General features: G+C 36.9%; 1 protein-coding gene and 1 long non-coding RNA gene across 2 annotated transcripts; both read left to right on the plus strand.

Annotated features, from left to right (window-relative positions):
* Window positions 1–3,350: 3,350 nt before the first annotated feature.
* Window positions 3,351–6,795, plus strand: LOC126370181 (uncharacterized). The gene is made up of 2 exons (XR_007566832.1): window positions 3,351–3,440; window positions 5,983–6,795. It is a non-coding gene; the product is annotated as an uncharacterized LOC126370181 (long non-coding RNA).
* A 3,484-nt stretch (window positions 6,796–10,279) lies between these two features.
* On the plus strand, window positions 10,280–12,716 carry LOC126370056 (piggyBac transposable element-derived protein 4-like). Its single transcript, XM_050014703.1, has 2 exons — window positions 10,280–10,319; window positions 10,419–12,716. Exon 2 carries the CDS (start codon window positions 10,432–10,434, stop codon window positions 12,205–12,207), a length of 1,776 nt encoding a protein of 591 aa, XP_049870660.1. The 5' UTR covers window positions 10,280–10,319; window positions 10,419–10,431; the 3' UTR covers window positions 12,208–12,716.
* Window positions 12,717–21,074: the final 8,358 nt, after the last annotated feature.

Below are 21,074 nucleotides of genomic sequence, written 5' to 3' on the forward strand. Positions count from 1 at the left end.
GACGAAACATTTGTGGACTTATGGTTTATTACATTATTTAGTCTTTATCTCCCTATCCATCCATAGGGAAGGCCTGTGCCCCAGCAGTGGGGACATTAATAGGGTGATGATGATGATGATGATATTATTTAGTACAACATGAAAAGGTTCAGTACGATATACTTACTCTAACCTAGCTTTCTGTGAGACTAGTAGGTAGTCGTTATCGCCGTCTATAATAGTCGAGCCAACTGTGTCAGTAAAAACTGGACTTAGATAAATTAATAAAATAACTCAAATTAAAAAAAAACAAAAATATTTATTTTTAAAAATTTGCTTACAAAGTTAGCGCTTTTTGAACGTCAAAAATTGAATTAAATATTATGTAACTAGCTGTAAAACTACTACCACATCGGAATCTCTAACGCGCATTGATGCAAGTTACTGGGGAGCTACTGGGGTTCAAACCGGTGCCCCCCGTTTAGTAAGCAAGCCAGTGAACTACAGAACCATGGTATGGTATAAGAAGACCAGGTATGTTCAAAATTTACAGCAAACATTTCAAGGTTAGCCCAGCTGACGTCATTCCGCCCTGCATTTCCATTCGTAAAAAATAAATTACCCACGACTAATGTTTTTATATTTCTTATATTAAAAGATTTACTTACAGTTTTAATATTTTTTATATATGTGACAAGTAATAGTAATTAATTCATCATCGTCAATTTAAGAGCCACGCTCTTGTCGGTGTAGCATTAATGCTACTTTCTCTTCTTGCTTTTTCCTTTCCTTTTTTTGAGTAATTAATTACAGATATAGCAAAAACAAATTATTCATATCTAGAAGCGTCGAATTCATTATCAAATGTAGTAGTTACTTATAGGAATTTTTAATCTTTCACAGAAGTACGTGTGATTCAATCGCCGAGAGGGAACCCAATGCTAATGATTGGAAAGTATAAGTTTTATAAGAAAACCACAAAAGGGCTTAAATCCCGTTGGGTGTGCTCGACACACCACAATAAAGGTTGTACTGCAGCTATAAAAACGATTGAAGATGACATTGTCAAAATTGCAAACAATCATAATCATTAATGACAACATGACGTGACGCGTCTATCCTTTAAAGCTAGGCAGAGGTATATAGTATATATGTCGTGGCCAGATCATAGAATTGATCATTTCATGATGTGTCCGATCATTTCATGATATAACGGCCTCCGTGGTCCAGTGGTTGAGCGTTGTGCTCACGATCCGGAGTTCCCGGGTTCGAATCCCGGCGGGGACAAACCACAAAAATCACTTTGTGATCCCTAGTTTGGTTAGGACATTACAGGGTGATCACCTGATTGTCCAAAAAGTAAAAGGATCCGTGTTTCGGACGGCACGTTAAGCTGTTGGTCCCGGTTATTACTTACTGATGTAAGTACGTAGTCGTTACATGAGTCATGTCAGGGACCTATGGCGGCTCAGTAATAACCCTGACACCAGGGTTGATGGGGTTGGTAATTCACCTCACAATCCACACGATAGAAGATTTCATGATATGGTCATATTTCATGAAATAGAATATTATTCGTTGGCCACATCTTGATGTAGTTTGCCCAGATCAATGAACACAGAACAGTGCATGATTACTTCATGATATGGCCAAACGTTGGCAATCATATCGTAAAATTAGTAACATTATCCACCGCTAGTGGCGCTGGTGTCGATTATATTTAAAACATGATTGATATTATAATCGATGAACCAAGGTAATTGTACAATTTTTCATATCGCTAATATTGATTAAGTAAATAATTTGGAGCATTAAGAAATTAATCGACTATTCACATTTTTATTACACCACATAGCATGGACACCGTCTACATTAATAATATGTCCAAACGTTGATTGAAATATCATTAAACGTTGACGTTTCAAAGATATGGTCAAATTAAGTTGGCATATGGCCATTTCATGAAATGGTGGAACACATCATGAATTGATCAATTTTAAGATCAGGCCACAACTGACACCAGGGTTGATGAAGTTGGTTGGTTATCCACCTCGCAGCCCACACGATAAGAAGAAGAATGAGTCTTGTCAAAAGAAAATATATACGTGTATGTATATACAGGGTGTTAGTGACATCGTAACGAAAACTTTGAGGGATGATTCAGGCCATAATTCTGAGTTGATTTCAAGTGGAATTTTCCGTCGCAAAAGTATGGAACGAAAAATAATTTAAATAAGCTCTAAAATTTTCATGACTTCTCCGACAGGAAATTCCACTTGATATCAACTCAGAATCATGGTCTGAATCATCCCCTTCAGTATTCGTTACAGTGTCACTAACACCCATACCTACTTGTATGGCTACTGTAGGTACTTGTATGGGGTGTAAATGACATCGTAACGAATACTGAGAGGGATGATTCAGCTGATTATTCTGAGTTAATATCAAGTGGAATTTTCCATCGCAAAAGTATAGAATTGAAAATAATTTAAAAAAACTAAAAAAATAACATGAATTTTGCGACGGAAAATTCCACTTGATATTAACTCAGAATCATGGTCTGAATCATCCCTCTGAGTATTCGTTACGATGTCACTAACACCCTGTATGTGTATGGTCACGAGCATTAATATGTATACACTTTGGTACCATGTCACATTAACTTTATTGACAAATTGAACTGTAAATGTCAAATATGTTAGTGCGACAGAGTCCTAAAGTGGGTACTTACATTCTATTGCTCATGACTGTACATACATCCGTTCCTCGCCAATCTAATGTAAAGTCCCACGTGATTGTCAATTTTTACCACCTTCTTTGATGATCTGATTTATTTATTAATTTGATTTTTATTATTTGGTTTGTTATCCTTTTTTAAATTAGTAGTCACAACATTGATTGGTATAATGTTTAATATTCTCCTGTAACGGGACCATTTAACGAGAGCGCAGTAAAAATAAGTTCCGTTTTAATAAAAATGTTAAATTAGGTAATATTTTATGTTTTTTTACTCATAAGGGTGCTTCCTGTACACATCATCTAATTTTGTTTTAAGTTATACCTGTAATTTTTTTATCCGCTGAAAAAGAAAGGGAATCGAGTAATTATAATCATAATCATTTATTGCAAGTCACAGTTTTACATAGGTGGTATACAGGATATGGTAGGTTTCGATAATATACCGATCGGTCAATCGGTCGATCGGTATATATGTCGTGGCCAGATCGTAGTAGATTGCCAAAGGAAACTTAAATCATATATATCAAAAAAAGGAAAAGATATATTCAAGAAAGGAATATATCTGGATACGTAGAGTTTCTAGTACTATGTTTTAGTATAAATCTCATTTTTTTTGTAATTTTTTCAGAGATACGTATGGTTCAGTCTCAGAGAGGTAACCCGTTGCTCAAGGTTGGCGACTATACATTTTGTAAGAAGTTCACAAGCGGATCTAAAACCAGGTGGAACTGCTCGACACATAATAGTAAAGGATGTTCTGCACTGATACATATGGTTGATGATGTGATTATCAAATTTTCAAACAATCATAATCACATAAAAGAAATTAAATCGAAAAATTCTGTCTCGGACGGGATTTGAAACCGGGATGACCGCTATGTCGTCAGCGCCTACTGTCCGAAACATGATGTATTATTAATCAAACTAATTCCTGTAGACACCTTCTAATTTTATTTTAAGTTATACCTATCATTTTCTTATCCATCATAAAGGAAAAGGGACGGATTAGCTGTTAATTATAAAAAAATGAGTGATTGAATAAATAACCCGGGCGAATCAAAAAGGCATCTCGCTGGTATGCAAACCGTTTGCAACTTAAGTCTATCGGGTTATTGGCCAATGTAAAATTTTTATTGGGTTGTTTTGTTTTAGATTTGTGCCTAAATTTGCCGTGTGTTCCATAAATTTTATGCCTGTCGATTACCCGTCTCTTTCCTTTTCGGTGGATAAGAAAATGACAGGTACAACTTAAAATAAAATTAGTTGATGTCTACATGAATCTGCACCATTTTTGAACTAAAATAAAGTTGTACTGATTAGACGTGTAAGGTTTAAGTATGTCTAGTTTATCTAGTACCTCTATAGTAATGAAAGACACTACATATTTAATATTATTTTACATTAATTATTTTAATATATTAATAAAGTAAAACATAGATGGGTCGTTCTTCTTTTTTATCGACAATGATCTGTCTTACGTACTGCTTTTAATAAGTTATGTTTTAGAATTTTATTTCATGTTTCCATTGTCCAAAAATATAGTTATCTTATTATACTCAAAATACAAGCAAAATACTAATCGGTTCCTCATTTAGTTATTAACGTAGCTTCATTGTTTTTCACAAAATTTTGTGACAGAGTGGTATATTGAAATGCTGTCTCCGATGAAAAGGGCCACTCTGTCACAATATTTTTTGGAATGCGCCTGCAAAGAAAAGTATGTTACCAAGATAAAGAGAACCACTAAATAGTCCTTTACGGACAGATCTTTATATGATGTTTTAAAATATTTATTGCCGTTATAATTTTAAAGATGTTAAGTCCGATTAATTGGGAAAATGTCTTTTTATTGTCGATAAAAAAGAAGAACGACCCAGATACACTTATTTCAGTGTATAAAGATAAATTACTTATTCTTGTTTGGAAACGTAGATATTTTTGTATAATATTTATGTATTTTTATGTGGGCTTTGGGACTGTAAATAAAGTTTGTCGTACCACTTCCCTTCATTAACCCGTCCACTGTCCCGCGAGCACTCGGTGGCTCAGAAGGTGCAAAGGCCCCGCGCGTTCGCCATGTACACGGGTGCTCGAAAGAAAAAGGCGCCATTTCCCTTTTGTTTTTTGTCTCTGGAAACGTTCGGATTTAACTTTTATGTGTCAAAATGAGTGAGTAATTCATTAGGAACTATTTTTTAGTTCAATCAATGTGTGTATCCAAACAAAAAATGAAAAAAATAACGGCCCGGTCAATCGTCGAAAAATGGCGACCGTTTTTCAAATTTCTTGCGGTATCCTAAAACCCCTGGACATTTGGGTTCTGAGCCTCGGCCGGGCTGTACATTGGACGGGTTAAGTAAATAGATAACATGCAAATAAAAAATGATTTTAATTAAATTTTCTTTGATGATCTATATAGAAAGTGAACGATTTTTGATTTTATGTTAAATCAATTTAATCCAATCTGAAGAGAAATTAACATTGACAATAACTGATTTGCCATGAATAGTTTGTACTATAACCTAACATAGCATCACTATTCAAATGGGATTGGGCCGGACATGTTTGTCGCATGCACCCTGAGCGGTGGGGCGGATCGTCACGCATTAGGTGCCTTATGACGGGTACAGGCGTCGTGGTAGACCGCGAAAGAGATTGCGTGACGACTTGGACGCTTGCCGGAGGGACTGGCCGGAGTACGTACAGGGCCGCGAAAAATGGAAAGAGGAAGGGGAGGCCTTTGCCTGGGCAAAGGCCTCCCCACTGCTGGCAGTGGGATCTTGTAGGCTATATTAGATTTAGCATCACTCCTGTATCCCCGAAGCGGTAGGCACAGCCGTATAGTATATACATCCACTCCTCGCCAGCTAAGTTTCATCATCCCCTATCCCCTATACTACTCTAGGTGGAGTCAGCAAAACATGTATTCCTCTTCCATTCTATTCTGTCAGTTGTCATATATATATATGTATATATATGTTGTTGTTGTAGTATATTTGATTGATTGTCATCTCAGTACTCACACCTTTCACACACATATATCCTTCTTTACACAATCCATCCTTAATTTCTTCACCAGCTAAGTATGTATGGATTTTTCGTTCGCACTATATATTACGTTTTTACATCTAGTCCTTTCATAGTAATGAGAGGCTTCAGGCTATTGTTTTTAAAAAGAAAAGTATTTCTAAAAGAATTTTTCTCATACTTTGTTGCCATGAGAAATATTAAATTTATAATTACCTATTTTTTTATCTTTTTCAGGCATATGTATGATCGAATCTAAGAGAGGGAAGCCGTTGCTCAAGCTTGGCAACTATACATTCTATAAGAGAATCACAAGAGGATGGAAAACTGTATGGTATTGTTCAACGCATATGAATAAAGGATGCTGTGCAGCGATACATATGTACAATGGAGAAATTTTCAAAATTACAAACACACATAATCATTAGCCTGATGTTAATCATTGATGTTATTGTTTTTTCTACCTAAAGCTGCTGTATATTTCTATTTAATGTCCTCTAGCCCACGTTGACAATTACTTCCGCACAATATCCCAGGAAGAGGAAATTACTGAAAACCAGCGCTGGATGGCGCCATAGCATGGCTCCATCACAGCACAAGCTGAGCCATTTCCTTTTGCCCGTATTCGTAATATTCATAATTAAGTAGTATAGTCATGAGCATTATAATGTACCCACTTTAGGACTCTGTCGCACTAACATATTTGACATTTAGTGAGACTTACAGTTCAATTTGTCTAAAAAGGTACCAAAGTGTATATATATTAATGCTCTCGACCGTACTTGTAGCAAATGAAACTTGTTACTGGCAATTTTTTTTTTATTCTTATTAGCCTAATGAAATGAAATGAGGATTTAATAATGTATATATGTATTAATATTGTATATGACTTAAACCATTTTAAACTACAATTTGGTTATACTGTTACAACGTATATTCTGTAAAAAAAAATCTCTCGTCATCTAACGATGTAACACTGCGAGGGTAATAGGCATTTTCTGTTGGAAGATAATAAAAGGAAGCATTTTTTCTGAGGCTTTGCTCTAATTGTATGTATAGTTTTAATTGTGTACCCGCAATCTACACGAGCTTATTCCACCAACCCCTTTATCTTCGGACTTCCAGACGTACGGCCAGGTTCCATCCCTATTTGGTGGATATCCCAACTATTCGCACAAAGCGCTTCGCATCGCCCTTCATTATGCGCACTGCTAGGGAGTGGAATTCACTGCCGTCTTCTGTATTTCCGAATGCATATAACCCGGGTGCTTTCAAGGCCAGAGTGAACAGGCACCTTCTGGGCGAGCTTCGGCCTCGTCAATGCCTTCGGGCAAGTCTGGGGCTAAGAGCAAACCCATCAAAAGTAAAAAAAAAAATGTCACAGTATTTGTATTCGTTTTTGCAAATGCTTTTAAAAAACAACAACGTATTTTTGTGATTAATTGACTTATCTCTGAGTTGAGGTGAGTCAGCTTACGTTTATATAATTTAAGTTTTAAAATTCCACAGAGATATATATGGTTCAATCTAGGAGAGGGAAGCCATTGCTCAAGGTTGGAAACTATACGTTTTATAAGAAGATCACGAGAGGATTCAGAGGCCGATGGGTTTGTTCAACACACAACAATAAGGGGTGCACGGCAGTGGTACTGACGTTTGATAAAGAAATTATCAAAATATCAAATGGACATAATCACTAATTGACTATTGTAAAGTGGATTCTATTTGTTTAATACATACATATAAATATCTCCCAAAGTTTTCATTACAGTGTCACTGACATTCCTTATATAGCATAGCACACCTGATATTTCCATAGTTTTTTTTTTTTTTTTCAGTTACCTTCGTTCAGTCGCGCCGAGGCAAGACTATGATTAGCGTCGGAGGCTTCACATTTTGCTCCCAATTCAAAGGAAAACTCAAAACTAGATGGACGTGTTCGACCCACAACAATAAAGGATGTTGTGCTGTTATCCATACACTAGGCAACGAGATTATCAAACTAAAAAATGATCATAATCACGAACCTTTAAAAGCGAATTTGTTCTTTGCATAGGTGCTAAAAACCGCAGCGTAGTGTACTTTTCAAGTAGGTATATACCCACCTAATTAATAAAATACTTCTTTTTCTAAATAATAATATTTATTTTTCCATTCCTAATTAAACATGAGCTCTCCACTATGTCCCGATCGGGGTAATACCCACACCCCACCGAGCTTCCTGTTGGAACCTGTGTTCCTGCGTGTTATGTGTGTGTGTTGCGTTTATAATTATTATTCAATATATGTGTAAAGACAGGTTTATCATATATCCATCTTACTACGCATTGACAGTGAGTTCATACAGAAACTCACCCAGTAACTTACTCAGTAAAATGATTTTTTTTTTGAATTATGTACAAGGTCTATTTATAAACTCTTCCTCAAAACTGGAATGAATTGGAATTCGCCACGTAAGCATGTACCACCTTAGGGCCTCCTTACTTGCTATCAGCTGAGATTGTGTTAATGCAAACCTAGTTTTAATTAAAAAAAACTATCTTTTTATTTTACTTCAAATACACTTATGTTTTTTTTTATTCCAGTGTCATTTGTGAAGTCTAAACGTCGAGGCAGTAAATTGTTGAAAATAGGAGAGTATACATTCTTCGCAAGGAAATCGGCAATGCAAATGCCTAGGATCAGGTGGATGTGCTCCACCCACCACAGTAAGGGCTGCAGAGCCAGCGTCACGACATTCGAAGATAATATCGTCAGAGTCTGCAATTATCATAATCACCCTTCTACCTCTTATTTTGACGTATCCATGATTAAGGGTGTTGGGACCCTCGCTATGTAATTTTCGGCGACAGTAGATGGCGTTAGTGTAGCCACACCATTCGGTGATCGAAATATTTATTGTCATAAATAAGCTAAGCTAAATGAGCTCTCCACCTTTTATACCACTACTTCAAGGTCTAGAGAACCTACAAACAATTAAAAATTATATTGATACTTCCTCGGAGCTCGGTGGCGCAGCGGTAAACGCCTCGGTCTGCGATTGTTGAAGTTAAGCAACATTCGCAAAGGCCGGTCATAGGATGGGTGACCAAAAAAAAAAGTTTTCATCTCGAATTCCTCCGTGGCTCGGAAGGCAAGTTAAGACGTTGCTCCATGCTGCATTAGCAATCACCAATAACCATCAATCCGCACTGGGCCCGCGTGATGGTGTAAGGCCCGGTCTCCCTATCCATCCATAGGGAAGGCCCATGCCCCAGCAGTGGGGACGTTAATGGGCTGATGATGATGATGATTGACACTTCCTGGGGGGTTAAAATGGCCACATCGAAGCAATTCATCTAAGAAACCAATATTGCTATTTGACATTGGTTTGCATTGCGCACTTTCTTTTATATGCGCAAGTCAACTTGCAATATTGCTTTCTTAGATGAATTGCTTCGTTGTGGCCATTTTAACCCCCTGTTCTCTTCAGGTTTGCTTTGAATCTGATGCTATTGACAACGTCCTACTTAAACGTTCTTTTTATTACTTTATATTAGAGACTACATACATTAACTGCCTATATACGTCCCACTGCTGGGCACAGGCCTCCCCTCAATCAACCGGAGGGGGTATGGAGCATACTCCACCACGCTGCTCCACTGCGGGTTGGTGGAGGTGTTTTTACGGCTAATAGCCGGGACCAACGGCTTACGTGCCCTCCGAAGCACGGAACTACACAGAGAGACTACATATAAAAAGTTTTCTAAAATTATTTACGTTTATTTGTATCATAAAAAACAGAAACTTAGTAAATAATTTTGTATGGGAATGTATATTGAATCAATAAGTTAAAGAAAACACATTATTATTTTACCTCTTGCGGCACAAATAAAATGAAGCGTCAGAAATAATGATAAATGAGAAAAAGACTAATTTAAAACACATAATAACGGGTTCTTACCGTGTTTAAAGTAGGAATATGAGACTCCCGATATTTCGACACTGTTGTAAGTGCCATGATCACGGGATTATGATAATAACCGCGTAAACTTAAAACAATGTATAAGGACTAATTTATTTACGTTTTATACTGAATCGCTATACGTACGCCATCTAGGTAAGGTATAGGAATTAGACTAGGGTCCCTACTCCCTCAAAGCCATGCAAACCTAAAATAAACTTAGTCTCATCGATTGATCTCATAACTCACACCTGGAGCGATAGCCAAGTTGCAAACGATTATGACAATCAACAGCGGTAAAATGTGATCAGTCAAAATGAAATAAAGTGACATGTCCATAATTTTTTATCACTGTCGATTGTCATAATCGTTTGCACCTTGGCTAAGGCCCCATGTGTGATCGCTCATTGACTATACGATTGTTTTGAAAATTATGCTTAACCCGGCGGGAGTGTGGTGGGGTGTGACATACCCCAGGTGCAGTTCAAATCGCTATATTATTTTAATTTGCGATGTTACATTTTAGCGGCTTTGTGTAGCTGGAGGTGAGGGGTTGCGGGAGGGGAAAGTGGCGTGATCGCAGTGTTGCGCCGGCCAGCGCTCGGAATACACGCGTGCAAATGTCTGTGGGGTATGTCACACCCCGCCACATTCTTGGTGTATGCGTTTTGTGACAAATTTATTTTGCGCTTGGTTTAGTTTTATTAGCTAATTATTGCTTTATTTTTAGGTTATAAATAAAAATGTCGGTAGAAAGCGGTGAAAGAAGACTTGCGTCATTGCTAGATGAAGTTTTAGACCATTCTTCAGATGAAGCCAGCTTGTCGGAAGTATCCGATCATTGCAGTGAACATGAACAGGAATCCGATACGCAAGACATACATTTGGAATATGAAGAGAGCAGTGAATGGGATTCGGACGATAATATCCCTCTTTTAGCTCTGAGGACAAGTCGTCGCTCTACAGTAAGCACCCATGCACCTCACTATAAATCTAAAGATGGCCAGAAGTGGTTCAAGCAAGCTCCCCGTACCAATGTACGAATTAGGTCAGAAAACATTCTTGATGAGCACCCTGGAGCCAAAGGTATAGCGAAAGATGCAAAAACTGAAGGTGAGTGCTGGAATATATTCTTTACAGAGGAAATGAAGGGGATTATATTAGTGCACACTAACGAAGAAATCTTGAGACGACAACTACTTTGCAAGGACCCTTCAAGACTATATTTTATGAAAGAAACGACCTCTTCAGAACTCGATGCTTTTATTGGGTTATTATACATTGCTGGTTTAATCAAGTCAAGCCGTCAGAGCCTGCAAGATTTATGGAGGACAGATGGAACAGGAGTCGACATATTTCATACTACCATGTCATTGCAACGATTTTATTTTTTACAAAGTTGTATTCGTTTTGACGATAAATCTACGAGAGAGGCACGAAAAGCGTTAGATAATATGGCTCATATTAGAGAGCTTTTTGATAAATTTGTACAGCGATGCCAAGAAGTCTATGTTCCACATGAGTATATGACCATTGACGAGATGTTATTGGCCTTTCGGGGACGCTGCCCATTTCGAGTGTACATTCCAAGCAAGCCTGCAAAATATGGCATCAAAATTCAAGCACTTGTTGATGCTAAATCTTACTACGTTTTGAATTTAGAGGTATATGCAGGAAGGCAGCCCGTAGGGATGTACAATCAAAGTAACAGCGCTTTTGATGTGGTGGATAGGTTGATTCAACCGATATCGAAGTCAAAACGCAATTTGACGTTTGACAATTGGTTTACCAGTCACGAATTAATGATGCATCTGTTGAAAGAACATAGACTGACTTCCATTGGAACTGTGCGCAAAAACAAGCGATGCATTCCACCAGCTTTTTTGAAGACCGGAAAGCAACCAGGGAGTTCGACGTTTGGTTTCCAGAAAGATATCACTTTAGTCTCCTATTCTCCTAAAAAGAATAAAGTGGTAATTGCAATGTCCACTCTTCACCACGACGGTAAAATTGATGAGAGTACTGGAGATAAGAGAAAACCGGAAATGATTACTTTCTATAACTCAACGAAAGCTGGAGTAGATGTTGTCGATGAACTGAGCGCAACTTACGATGTCTCTCGCAATAGCAAACGCTGGCCAATGACGATCTTCTATGGACTTTTAAATATGGCAGGTATCAATGCTAACATAATATTTCAAGAAAATGCCAACAAAACGACTAAACGTACAGAATTTCTCCGCAATTTGGGATTAAGTTTGGTGTATACGCATTTGCAGTCACGAGGAGATAAAAAAAATATTCCTGTGTGTATTCGCCAGAAAATTTCTTCTCAAATTAATGTACCGCAGCGCCCAGTAGTCCAAAATGAACCTGGAAAATACACTCGTTGTGTAGATTGCTCACGCAACAAAGATCGCAAAACAAAATACGCATGTACGGGGTGTGGAAAGGCCATATGCCTAGAACATGCAATTTTTTCTTGCAAAAATTGTGCTGATTTTGACCAAAATTTCTAAGGTGTTTCTAGCCTATTTTCTAAGGTTTTATATTTTTATTTGGTCTAAGATCTCATGTTCTTTAAGTTTCAAGGTTTTTTTTTTGTTAAAGTAAAACTCGTTTTTTTTTGTGATTTTTAAAAAAGAGGATGATATTTTTGTTACTAAAAACTAGTATTCTCGATCTCATTCGATTAATTAATAAAAATATGTAAAATATACAGAATTTTTCATTTTTATTCCACGCAAATAAATGTAAAATATAATATACACCTCTCATTTCATGTAATTTCATTGAAAAAACTATTTTAAATGCGGATTTGTATTGGGGTATGTCATACCCCGCCACATACCATATGTAAGTTTTCTTCACCACACTCCCGCCGGGTTAAGTAATCCTTTTTTTTATTTTTCCATAATTCTTTTATGCCTACAATAACTAAAATGTTTGACCGGTTTTCTGTTTACTTTTTATATAAATTTGTAAGTAATGAAATGCATATATTATGATTGTGTTAACTATAATTAAGTATCTGTGTTTTTTTTCTTTTTCAATATGTTTATATTGTTATTTTCAATTTCAATGGAAGTACCTCTGACTATCCCAATTGGGTTACAGTCATGAGCGTAAGTTGTTCATTTCAGTTAAATACATATAAGTAATTTATTAGGATTGGTAAATATTAAATAAAATGAAATAACGAATTTTTTTTTTTTTTGGAGACATCAATTAGGGTTTGTGCAGCAACATTTCGTAATCGCATCCTGAGGCTTTATCCTGATTGACATATAGAAAAACTATCCTGTGATTGGTTGAAACTCCTGTAAATCCATTGAAATTTTAGCCAATCATAGGACAGGATACGATCTTTATACAAGAATCCCCCAGAATTTTATAAATCCCTACGTGGCACTTCTGCCAGTACGTATTATGTCATTTTAAGAGCATAAGACATAATCGTATCGTCTTATGATTTTTTATTTTATACAATATGTTAACACAAGTTTATTTCTTTTTTTTAGTTATTAGATACGTCTTATCTAAAAAGGGAAGGAAAATTTTAAGCATTGACGGATACACATTCTATCCTAGAAAAAACAAAAAAGGGACAAAATTAAGGTGGGAATGTTCGACACACGGCAATAAAGGCTGTCGAGCTGCCCTCTACACTATTGGAGAAGAAATAATTAAGCTTAATAATAATCACATTCACTGACTGTGTTTTTTTTTTAATTCTAGAAGGTCTAAACGGGACATGTATATTGAAGCAGTTAATCTAAAAAAAAATACACTATTATTACTATTTGACATTTGTAAACGCAATAAGCGTTGCTTTTTTAGATGAATGAAAGAAAGACATTTATTACTTCTACTCCCTTATTTCTTAACTCTTTTTTTTATGATCTCTATTTTTTATTTTCTCTTATTTTTTTTTATGAGGGACTTTCCAGGATCCCCAAAAATAAGTCGAGTTTAAACGGGATAATTACCTATTTTCTCATTACTCGGGTACATAATTATTCAAAAATACAATGTATGGCAGAAGCGTATATAAAAATAAAAGTTTCTTACGTACATATTATGTATGTACATAATTATGTTGCTACCTATATTGCTTCTATTTATTTTGATCAGATCAGATCATTGAGGAGCTCGGTGGCGCAGCGGTAAACGCGCTCGGTCTGCGATTGTTGAAGTTAAGCAACTTTCGCAAAGGCCGGTCTTAGGATGGGTGACCACAAAAAAAGAAAAAAGTTTTCATCTCGAACTCCTCTGTGCTTCGGAAGGCACGTTAAGCCGTTGGTCCCGGCTGCATCAGCAGTCGTTAATAACCACCAGTCCGCACTGGGCCCGCGTGGTGGTTTAAGGCCGGATCTCCCTATCCATCCATAGGGAAGGCCCGTGCCCCAGCAGTGGGGACGTTAATGGGCTGGTGATGATGATGATGATTTTGATCAGAATAATAATGGGTGGAAGATGTGATTGTGCCTGGGTGTAATGAAAAGGGTCATTTATACCCAAAACAAAGATATAAAATATATATAACTGTTATTCATGAAATTGGAGGGTAAAACGAAGGAAAATCTGTACAGCGCCATCTATATTGTTTTTGAGGAACGCAGCCTGGAAAGTCCCTAATTGTTTCATTGCAATTTTTAGACCACCAGGTTACTTCAACCAGTCGACTTGACCTGCTGACTCTTACCGGACTTCTGTCAGCTTCATACAGAAGGTTAAGGTTGAGTTGATGTGAGCTCAGCGACGTAATATTGTCTATTTATATATATATATATGAATTTATATATATGTAAGAATTTAGACTCAGATAAATTGTAGACGCGAGTTCCTTTTGGGCTCAAGTGGAGGCGCTGCTTTAAGGTGATTCTATATTTCAAAATTTTAATAATATAATTTTGTATTTAAATTGGGAATTACGTTTGCACGATATATTATTAAAAAATATAATATTCTAAAATTGATTCCTATAATCTTGTTATATTTTATATTCAGTTTCTTTTGTGTAGGTAGTTTTTATAAAGTCTAATACATTAGTGTATTTTGAAAATATTGTTTTTTTTCTATGTACTAAGTACAATGTATTAGAGTGAATTAGGGAAGTACTCTAAATAAAGTTTGCGTTGAGTGAGCTTATAATATTACTATCGTAAATAAATTAGGTTTCAAGTTGTATCTTTGGTCGTTAGCAAATAAATATTATTTTCAAAACTGTTTATTGTTCTTTTATGAAGAATTTAAAGTCAGTAAATTATTCATTCATGACGTTGAGTGAAGCAGCATGGTAATGTAAGTTCCATATTTGGATAACGAATTATCTTAGCAGTGAGTGAGGCGTCCTGTTCTGAAGAGTGAAAACCTCGTAACCATCTTTTTCAAACATTGTAATTATATTTTTCCACATTCGAGCCGCAGACATTGACTCGATGTTAATATATCTACGTATCTTTAACTCGGTGTTTATATCGTACCTATCTGTATTAACATTTTTTTTTATTTCAGCCACATACGTCACATCCTTAAGAGGCGGAAGGCTTTTAAGCGTGGGGGGATACACCTACTATCCCAGGAAAAGCGGTGGACCGAAGACCAGATGGGAGTGTTCCACACACCATGCTAAAGGCTGCCGAGCTATCGTCCATACTTTAGGAGACACTATACTTAGATTTAAACATGACCATAATCATCAGAGCACCTTGTATAATGCGCGATATCCGAACGTTCAACTGGATTGTTAGATCTAGTAAAAAAAAAATACTATAAGATTTATGTCAAAGACATTTACAAAAAGAAATCTTACATCTCTTTTTCTTTTTGTAAATGTCTGTGATAATTTACTAAATACTTGACTTAACCTCCTGAAACACAATACATGTATCTGGTATGTGGGTTCCCTAACCGTTAGATATAGACGATCGATTTTTTTATTACCTAATTACTTCTATTTAAATCCATACCTATCTATACTGCTGATTAGTCACTATTCTTCTAATATAATTATGCTTTATTCATCATCACTAATTTAAAAGCATTCTCCATGCTACTTTTTAGGGAAAAATAGGGCAGTGGTTTCCCTCTGACGCTAGTGGGGTGGCGCCCAGAGTAGTCTATTACTACCTACTAGTACTCCTGTCCTCCGCTTCTGAATAGTACTGACAGTTACTGCTGCCCTCTGTCAGGTTCCAGGTTACAGTCCTTACGACTTGCCCCTTTCATATCCGCCTGTGCAACTGTTGAGGTCTTCACCCGTATCCCTGGGCATGGGTTCTTCGTTATACCCCGTAGGTCTGAGTCCCTATTCGAACTCACTCCGGCCTTCTGAAGTAAGAGTCGCCCACCCCCACGGCAAAGACGTTCCGACCAGGGGCCTGTTTAATAAAACTTACAATTCTAAATTACAACGACAATTTGGTGTTCATTACGTAGCTAATATGAAACTGCAAAATATTCGTGATCACACACTCCGCAATGTACATCGAATTGTCATTGTAATTTACAATTGTAAGTTTTATTAAACAGGCCCCAGTAATTGCCCCAGTGGAGGGCAGAGAAGAGGTTAATGGTCTTGTATGAAACCAAAACCAAAGGCAATGGGTTCATTGCCGAAACATACGTAATACTTATTCAATTTACTTGTCACGTATTCCTTAATATTCCGTGTAGCTACAACAATAGTGTATCAAAATAAAGAGCGTATATCACCTACGATATTTTCTTATACACAAAATAAAAGTAACCCTTATAGGATCTACCTTAAGGCGATTCTCACATGACACCGCGTAACGATGCGTTTGGCGGTAAAGCGGTAAGGGTGCGTTGATTTGTATGCAGCGATGTGCCGTTTCCTGGAATATTCTCACTTTGAGAACGTTATTTTAAGTTTACGCGGTTATTATCATAATTAAAACACATAATAACGGGTTCTTACCACGTTTAAATGGGGATATGAGACTCCCGATATTTCGACACTGTTGCAAGTGCCATGATCACGGGATGACAAAAAAAGAGGCTATTGAAATCAGAAAACATAAAAATTTCAACAGGGAAGACGGGTTCAAATTATCGACCATGTAGAATCCAGTAGTAGGAGTTGTAAAAAGCTTGAAACGGCCTAATGTGGTGAAAAAACGTGAGGACACAGTGAGTGCGGTTTGTCGTAGTGAGTTTGGTGCGAGTTCAGATGGTACCGAACATTCCGATATCAAAAACATAAACAAGCGGCAAAGAAAGAGGGTAGACAGATATGTCTGCCCGTAGAAAATTAGGGATCTACCTACTCCACTCCAATCTCATCAGTCATCCCGTGATCATGGCACTTGCAACAGTGTCGAAATATCGGGAGTCTCATATCCCCATTTAAACGCGGTAAGAACCCGTTATTATGTGTTTTAATTTTGAGAACGTTACTTATGTAAAAAAGAGCTTTATGACCCAACATTTTGGCAGATAAGACCAGAGTACAGGAAAGAACAATTACTAGTAAAGTGATTTTATAACGGGAAAATTCCCACTTTGGGAACATTCCCGGAAACGGCACTTCACCGCTTATATGTAATCAGCTGGTATTTAAAACACGAACACCGCCTCGTTATGTGAGAATCGCCTTACACGCATAAAATATACGTTTATTACAAACTCTTGTGTCAATAACTCTCAATTGAACTACAAAAAAAAAATATACAGGCATACATTTTCTATGTAAGTACGAAATTATAATAGTGTTTTTTTTTTTGTTGCAGCAACATTCACGGTAAATGAACGTGGGAAATCCCGGATCTGTTTAGGAGGATACACGTTCTTCCCCCGGCCGACTAGCGGGCTCAAGACCATATGGAGATGTTCTACACATCACGCAAGGGGCTGCAACGCTATCATTCACACGATAGAAAACGATATAGTCAAAATGAAAAATGAACATAATCATTAAAGTACCTGATATGGTGCTGTGTTGGTAGACTTTTACCTTCTTCAATCCTAAGGGGGAATAGAGAATAACTTCACCGCTGCTCTACTGCGAGTTGGTGGACAAACGACCAGATCCCAAGACAATTTAAAAGTTATAATTTTCATGAATTTACTTACCTACTCTCTCTCTCTCTCTCTCTCTTTATTTAAGAGCTGCGCTCTTGTCGGTGGAGTAATCGCCTCCATTTTCATTACTCCATAGATTCTACACCTGAACAGTGGTTGCCCCAGTCGCCTTCCGTTCCTTAGTACACGGACCAATTTCTCAATCGGTGGTGTTCTAGCTAGAGCCCTACCAGAATCAATTTCCTCGGCCTCCAACCAGTTATAGGTTAGTCCGTCCTAGTGATCTTCCCACTACGTTCTGCTAATCCTGTCGCTGTTTGGTCAGGGACTGCTTATTTCTATATTCGCAGCTATCTGAACCATCATATCTGATGGCCGTTCCACTATCCGCTACCTGTGGATGATATACATATACTCTATGGCAAATAATCATTATTTTTTAATGACACAGTTACAAAACGTGAATCGATGTTGTACATAAAAAATAAACCTATAATAAAATATAAAGCATGATTTATTCTATTACCTAGGAGATTTTCTTTTACACAAAGTAATTTTGATAAATAAAAAAAATAAGAATTCAGTTCCACTTTTTTTACTTTACTTTACTTTTTGCATAATGTTTATAACCATTACGTCAGTAACTCAAATTTAAATATTTTATTTTCAAAAACCTACTATCTATAGTTTTTTTTTTCAGCAACATTCATGGTAAATGAACGTGGGAAACCCCGGATCTGTGTAGGGGGATACACGTTCTTTCCCCGTCCAACTGGAGGACCCAAGACTATGTGGAGATGTACTACGCACCATTCAAAGGGTTGTAAGTCTGTCATACACACGATAGACAAGGAAATAGTCAAGATTAAAAATGAACATAATCATTAATATCGTGCTGATGTGGGCGCACGCATTGCGCGCGTTGCGATATCTAAACCCACGCTATTGACTACGCGACAAATAAAGGAATTCTATTGGTTCATTAACCTATCGCAATACGCACGATATGCTTCAGCATGCTACAGAATTTGGCGCTGATGGATGCTTACCTTTATCAATCGAAAAGACATGGATAATACTCCATCCCTTTTCTAGAAGATTCTTTTCTATATCGGATCAATTTAAAAAAGTTATGTTTCGAAAATGAACCAAGAACTCCAATTTTTATGGTCGAGGTTTCTCGCCGTTACACCACAGAAGTTTCTAGTAATTATAGTACTTGATGAGTGACTTACTTGATTATATTGCCTACTTGATTGAAATGATTATATTACTTAATTAAATTTAGTAAAATAATTGTCGTGTATTTGTGAACCCTACTTTTTCGTGAAAAAAGTGGTGCAAATTGTTCCACTTTTCTCATATACTTAGGTACACTTTTATTTTCGCGTTAACTGGTCACCTTATGTCAACGTCATACATTTTTATTACTGTCACAGTCGCTTGTTTGGCTAACCTAAATTATGTTGTCTAATATTTTTAAAAACAAAGAAACAATGGTTTTTCAAAGAAAGAAAAGTACCTATAAAGATAACAATTGACGATCGGAAGCGGGAACTTTGGTTTAATTGAGCTTTATAATAGATTAGTTTCCAACTAGTAAAATCAGTTACTTTTTACTAAATGTCAATACACGAAATTTCTTTGGAATTTGTAAGAAAAAACAACCTGTGACGTTATAGAAAACCGTTACAAAATGACGCACTTATAATTACATTTTCTTTTGTAAATAAGTAAAAGAAGAAAACGTTTTTGTTACATTTAGATCTGTCTTTATTTTGTAATCAAAATTTCATATTTTATCGTTGACCTAGGAAACTACCCAATGATTAATATGATAAGAAAATACTAATAATTGGTATAGTATATAATTAATGTTGGATGTCGTTATAAATTGTGTGTGTACTAATATAGTATATCTTTTTTTAAACACGCAGCTATGGATAACGATGAAGAAAACACCTCAAGGCGGCGTTTTGAAGAAGAACTTCGTGTGTTATACAAAGAGAGAGAAAAAAAACCGGAGTGGACACGGAAGAGAATATATGAAGTCATAAAATACATTGAAAAGTATGAAGCGGCGCGTCAGCTGCACGCGAAGAAAAATCCTAACCACTATTTTTATGCAAACCGTTATGACGTAATGCAGATATCAGGACAGAAGTGTTTAATTTTAAAACGAAATTCTGCTACAGATCCCATTATAAAAGTTTTGCCGTCTGAAGAATATTATGATGCTCTGTTAGACATTCACAAATACACCCGACACGGTGGCCGCGATAAAATGTTACATACTTTGAAGTCTCAATATATAATACCTACGTCAGTAGTTGTCATTTTCCTTAGACACTGTACGACTTGTCAAAATAAGAAGGCGTTTCTGAAGAAAGCTATTGTCGCCCATTGATTTTCTGTCAATAACTCCGCTCTCAAACTCATTATCTACTCCATAATACGACAGAGCATCCCGCTGTATCCCTAAAGGGGTAGGTAGTGGTGTATAGTATATAGGTACACCCACTTCTCGCCACCCGCGGCTTCCCCTCGCCTCTGCTCCATAGTTTATAATTCCTACTAATATTATCCGAGTAAATACGAAAGTCACTCTGTCTGTCTGCGAGAGAGAGAGATCCCTTAGCGCTCCCCATTAGTTCGGCCATTTTCGGCAAATGAACAAAAACTCACATAAAAACTGTCTATTATGCTTTCACGCATAAACTACATAACTGATTTTGAAGAAAGTTGGTACAGAGATAGATTAGACAATGGGAAAGAACAAAGGATAGTATTTGTATTATTTAGGGGGGGGATAAATAACCGATATCCACGCGGACGAAGTCACGGGCGAAAAGCTAGTATACTGAGCGCGGCTAAGCGCGGCGAGTATTCCAGATTCCTTGTAGGTCCCAAATTGACTGATACAGGCAGGTAGGAAAGTTTTGTTGCAGAAATTCCCAGTTCGCAAAATGACATTGTGATAATGTATGTCTCATTCGCATATAGTCATAGACATATTCGATAAATCCCCACTCATAAAAGGTCTCATTCGCCTAAAGAAAGTTCCATTTTCGCGTCGTAGGGCCAACACAGACACACACACACACATGCACACGCACACCCACTCACAGACACACACACACACGCCTATTTATGTTGTAATTTGAATGAGTCTATTTCTATGAAAATGCCTTAATATGTACTTACTATGAAAACAGGGAGGAAGAGAGCCTGGACTCGTAACACAGGCATCCGTCTAGTATGGTCCCAGTCTCTCTCACAAAACAAAATGTTCAATGTGAGTACTATGTTAAGTTTTACTATAAGAGCAATTGTGAGTGAG

This window comes from Pectinophora gossypiella, chromosome 10, assembly GCF_024362695.1.
Source record: "Pectinophora gossypiella chromosome 10, ilPecGoss1.1, whole genome shotgun sequence".
Taxonomy (NCBI): domain Eukaryota; kingdom Metazoa; phylum Arthropoda; class Insecta; order Lepidoptera; family Gelechiidae; genus Pectinophora; species Pectinophora gossypiella.

Excerpts from the sequence above, each read along its gene's own strand:
- LOC126370056 (XM_050014703.1), top strand. The coding sequence starts at position 10,432 with ATGTCGGTAGAAAGCGGTGAAAGAAGACTTGCGTCATTGCTAGATGAA.